The following is a 5444-nucleotide window of genomic DNA, read 5'->3' as shown; positions in this document are numbered from 1 at the left end:
TGAAAAATGGACCCTAACCTCTGTCTATGGGCCATGTGAGGGCCAGCCTAGGGACGATTTTGTTAGTTGGCTTTATCACCTACAAATCCCCCCGGATGAAAATTGGCTCTTGTTGGGGGACTTTAATTTCATCAGATCTTTGGAGAACCGAAACCTTCTGGGTGGTGATACCAATGATATCTTCCTATTCAACGAAATAATTGGTCACCTGGGTCTTTTGGAGCTGCCCTTGAAGGGCCGGAGCTTTACCTGGTCTAATATGCAGCAAAACCCCCTGCTTGAGCAACTCGATTGGTTCTTCACTACTGCTGATTGGATTTCACACTACCCAAACACTGTGGTTACACCACTAGCCAGAACTTCCTCCGATCACGTGCCTTGTGTGGTGTCCATTGACACTACCATTCCTGCGGCCAAGATTTTTCGGTTTGAAAATTTCTGGTTGGATATGCCGGGGTTCATGGATTGTGTCTCCCAGTCCTGGAATGCACCTGTTTTCTCTGATCTTTCTGCTTCCGCGGTTATCACAAGGAAATTTAAGCGATTGCGGTACGATTTGAAAATTTGGAGCAAAAAACTATCGTACATCAAAAAGCTTACTGTTGATTGTTCAAAGGTGATTCTGCACTTTGATCAGCTGGAGGAAGTACGACCTTTAACACGGCCGGAGTTCAACTTCCGGAAAATTGTGAAGTTTCACTATGAACATCTGTTAAAACTTCACTATATATATTGGAAACAGCGGTGCACTATTAGGTACATCAAGGTTGGTGAGGAGAATTCAAAAAAATTTCATGCCATGGCCTCTGAGCGTATGAGGAGAAACTCCATCTCCAGTCTGAAAACCAGCTCCATGCTTGAACCAGTGACTGATCATGCTCAGATGGCGGGAATCCTTTGGGCCTCTTTCAAATCTAGGATGGTCCAGGCCCAAGGGATCTCTATGGGCTTTGATTTGACTCATTTAATCCAACCCATCCCGGGACTGGAGGAGCTATCCTTGCCTTTTTCTGATGAGGAAATTCACAAAGTTTTGAAGGATTTGCCGGCGGATCGGGCACCTGGCCCAGATGGCTTTAATGGGATGTTCGTCAAGCGCTGTTGGCCTATAATTGAGGGGGATTTCTTGAGGATGATTCGGGTTTTTTATGAGGGGAAGCTTTCGTTGGAAAATATCAACTCCTCCCTCATTACGCTCATACCCAAAATCATGTCACCAGAAGGGCCGGATGATTTCCGGCCAATTTCCCTCACCAACACTTGTCTTAAATTCCTAACAAAATTGCTGGCCAACAGATTGCAGCGGGTGATCCTTAAGTGCATTCACAAAAATCAGTATGGGTTCCTTAAGGGTCGGTCGATTCAGGATTGTCTGGCCTGGAGTTTTGAGTATATTCACCAATGTAAGCAATCCAAGCGTCCAATTGTAATCCTTAAGTTGGACTTTGCTAAGGCCTTTGACACAGTGGAGCATGAGGTTATTCTTCAGATGTTGCAGCATAAAGGTTTTGATGCCAAATGGATTCTTTGGGTTAAACAGTTGTTGTCTACAGGTTCTTCGTCTGTGCTGTTAAATGGCATTCCTGGAAAACAATTCTTGTGTAAGTGTGGTGTCAGGCAGGGTGATCCACTCTCTCCTCTGTTCTTCGTCATCGTAGCCGATCTGTTGCAATCTGTGGTCAATCAAATGCTGGCGTCTGGCACACTCTCTTTGCCTCTTCAGACCCATGACAGGGATTTTCCCATCATCCAATATGCAGATGACACGATCCTATTTCTTGCGGCTAAGGATGATGAGCTTGTTGCCCTCAAGAATATGCTGCTTACATTTCAACAATCCACTGGTTTAAAGGTCAACTTTGCTAAATCCTCAATGATCCCACTCAATATGACTACCGAGGAGGCTGACAGACTTTCTGCTATTCTCGGTTGTAAAATTGGCCAGCTTCCATTTACTTATCTTGGATTGCCTTTGGGAACTACGAGGCCAAGGATCATTGACCTCATGCCCTTAGTTGACAGTCTTGAAAGGAGATTAACTGCAAGCTCTTCTATGCTGAATCAAGGTTCTCAATTGCAGCTTCTCACCTCTGTCCTGACCTCTCTGCCAATATACTTTCTGTGTAGCCTCAATATCCCAGCCGGGATCATTAAGCAACAGGACAGGATCTTCAGGCAATGCCTTTGGAGGGGTAATAGTGATGTTCCAAAACAGTCTCTGGCTGCTTGGGAGCTCGTTTGCAGGCCAAGAGATAAGGGTGGTTTGGGCATTATTAATCTGAACATCCAGAACAAAGGACTGCTTCTCAAGCATCTCCACAAATTCTATAACAAGGTTGATGTTCCTTGGGTGACCCTGATATGGAATAGCTACTATGATCATGGGGTCCCACAGGCAACAGCTACTGCTGGATCTTTCTGGTGGAGAGATATTCTGAAGCTGCATGAGGCTTACACTGCTATTGCATCAGTACACATCAACATGGGTGATTCTGCTCTTTTCTGGACTAATTCCTGGCACATTGGCGGCTCTGCTAGACCCCTCTGTTGGAGATTGCCAAGGTTGTTTTCTTTTGTCAATAATGACAGGATCTCTGTGAGGGAATTTCTCCAATCCCAGGATCTTTTCCCCATGTTTTATTTGCCTCTTTCTCGGGAAGCTACTGCTGAGTTGCACATACTGGAAAGTTGGATCATGCAGTTAGACAGAGACCCCACCTTACCTGATGTTTGGATATGGCCTAGTCAATCAGGAGGGTATACTGTGAAAAGTTTTTACAGGATCATGCACTCCCACTTGCCTACAATACAACCCTGCAAATGGCTTTGGCAGAGTAAGTGCACCATGAAGATCAAGGTGTTCGGCTACCTTTTGTTCTTTGACAGACTTAACACCAACGATATGCTGGTTAGGAGACACTGGCGCTCAAATCAGGATGACAATCTTTGCCTCATCTGCAGTGAGTTGGCGTATGAGAATAGGATACATCTATTTTTTAACTGCACCTTCAGCTGTAGAATCTGGAACTATTTGGGTATTGATTGGTCTGGAGGTTCAGATATTCTGCAATGTCTCCTGCACGCCAGGTCCAACTTCACACACCCTTTCTTCGTTGAAGTTATACTAACAGCAGCTTGGAATATTTGGATTATGCGAAATGGCAGAATTTTCAGAGCTGAGAGAGCTACTTTCAGTGCTTGGAAGTGTAATTTCATCCATGATATTTCTTTGCTTGCTCACAGGGTGAAGGACTATAACAAGTCAAAGCTTTTGGCTTGGATTGCTTCTTTGTTGTAAAGCAAGTACAGTTAGTTAGCAAATAGGTAGACTCTTTCCCCTTTTGTTTTTCTTCTTTGTATAGTCTGTTTTACTTGTACAGTGGTACTTTTTTTAATAAAGGGCTGTGGGGCTTTGCCTCACAGTAAATATTCAAAAAAAAACAAATGTACCTTCAAATGGTACACTTAATTTTGTTTTCAGTGAAGCACTGTTATCCCATTTCGCATGAAAATTGGCAAGCACGCTTGTTACACTAACATGAACATCTAAAAATAGAATTTTAAATTCTATTTCTTATTTATTTTTAATTTACTATTCTCCAGGGAGCATATGCTCCATAGAGCCAAAACTCGTCATCCCGATCAACGACACTTTTCAGGATAAATTTCAGCCTTCCTCCCCTGACTCGCACCGAATCTTCGTCGGTGTTGCTTCCGCGTCCACCCAGCCTTCGGCCCCACCTGCCCCACTCTAATCAACTTTCAAGTCCCCACCGGATCCCATGCCCAAACAAACCACTGAAGTTCCTTCGTTTCTCCCAAAATCAAGCCGATGGATGATAAAGATGATGTAGGGCACCAGCTAAGGAGCTTTGTGGCGCCGTTATCGCGACAAGACTGGCAATATTTGTAAGCGACTAACAAGCTTTCTCATCAGCCAGGGAGGTTGATTTGAGGCCCGCCGTCTACCCTCACAACCCAAGCTTCGCATTCAGTTCAACATCGTCGGCTAGTGCTCTCTACTTCTTCGTCTGCAAGGTGTTAGACGAATTGCCGAGGTGCAATTTTTTAGATAATTTCATTTTGCTTAGCCATTTTTGCCAAATTAAACCTAAAATATTGCATAGTGTTGATGAATAGGTTGAGCCAAATGGTGTTTGATGACTCTTCATCACAAGAGGATGAAGAAGATGTTGACGATTTCAAAATTGTCAATGTAATGATTGTTAACGAGGACTTTCGAGGACCGAGATAGGATCACGGTTCTACCGCTTGTGCATCAATCCAGATAGAGTAGAGAGCCATTAAAATATTATGAAGGATTATTTCAATCCCAATTCAACATATCCAGAGAAGTATTTCCGTCGGCAGATTCTGGTGCACCGAAGTCCCTTTCTCACCATTGCAAGAGCTATAGAGAAGCATGATGATTTAATTAAACCGGGGAGGAGTACATCATGGGAGATAAGCGCAAGCCCTTTAATGAAGTGTATCGTGGTTGTTCGAGTGCTTACTTATTAGTGTTCGGCCGACGCAATTGATGACTATTTCTGCATCGGGGAAGATTCAATCTTGGAGGCCATTCGAACATACACAGAAACCGTGATTGGGATCTATGGGCTGGAGTACTTGAGAGCACCTAATGATGAAGATACTGGGAGGCTTTTGGCTTCAAATGAAAGCGAGTATGGCCTGGTATGCTTGCATCAACTTATTGCCTGCATTGGACATCGAAGAATTGTCATGGGGATGGAAAGGCTAGTACAAAGGGCACTCCAAAGATCCAACCATCGTTTTTGAGGCAGTTGCATCGGAGGATCTATAGATTTGACATTCATTCTTTGGACTGCTTGGCTCCTGAGGGAGTCATGGACTAAGGGGTCCTCGAGGCAACGGTCCATTATACAATGGGCCGGACTGCTGGAGCCGTATGGTGACCGGAGACCTATGAAGCCGTGGTGTGCCCTCCAAGTCAAGGATGGACGAGATCTCTTTCCCTCTTGTTGTAATCTATCTTTGGTAACCCTAGCCCTATCAGTGTCTGTCGGTGTCAAAACCGGCGGATCTCAGGTAGGGGGTCCCGAACTGTGCGTCTAAGCCGGATGGTAATAGGAGGCGGGGGACACGATGTTTACCCAGGTTCGGGCCCTCTCGATGGAGGTAATACCCTACTTCCTGCTTGATTGATCTTGATGATATGAGTATTACAAGAGTTGATCTACCACGAGATCATAGAGGCTAAACCCTAGAAGCTAGCCTATGGTATGATTGTAGTTGTCCTACGGACTAAAACCCTCTGGTTTATATAGACACCGGAGGGGGCTAGGGTTACACAGAGTCGGTTACAAAGGAGGAGATCTACATATCAGAATTGCCAAGCTTGCCTTCCACGCAAAGGAGAGTCCCACCCGGACACGGGACGAAGTCTTCAATCTTGTATCTTC

General features: G+C 44.7%; 1 protein-coding gene across 1 annotated transcript; it reads left to right on the top strand.

Moving 5' to 3' along the window:
* The first annotated feature begins 448 nt into the window (after positions 1–448).
* LOC141042788 (uncharacterized) lies at positions 449–3298 on the top strand. Its single transcript, XM_073511685.1, has one exon. It carries the CDS (start codon positions 449–451, stop codon positions 3296–3298), a length of 2850 nt encoding a protein of 949 aa, XP_073367786.1.
* The last annotated feature ends 2146 nt before the right edge of the window (positions 3299–5444 follow it).

This window comes from Aegilops tauschii, chromosome 3 (genome assembly GCF_002575655.3).
Source record: "Aegilops tauschii subsp. strangulata cultivar AL8/78 chromosome 3, Aet v6.0, whole genome shotgun sequence".
Lineage (NCBI taxonomy): Eukaryota > Viridiplantae > Streptophyta > Magnoliopsida > Poales > Poaceae > Aegilops > Aegilops tauschii.
Note: the sequence above shows the minus strand (reverse complement) of the source record. Positions and strands in the feature narration are given on the sequence as shown.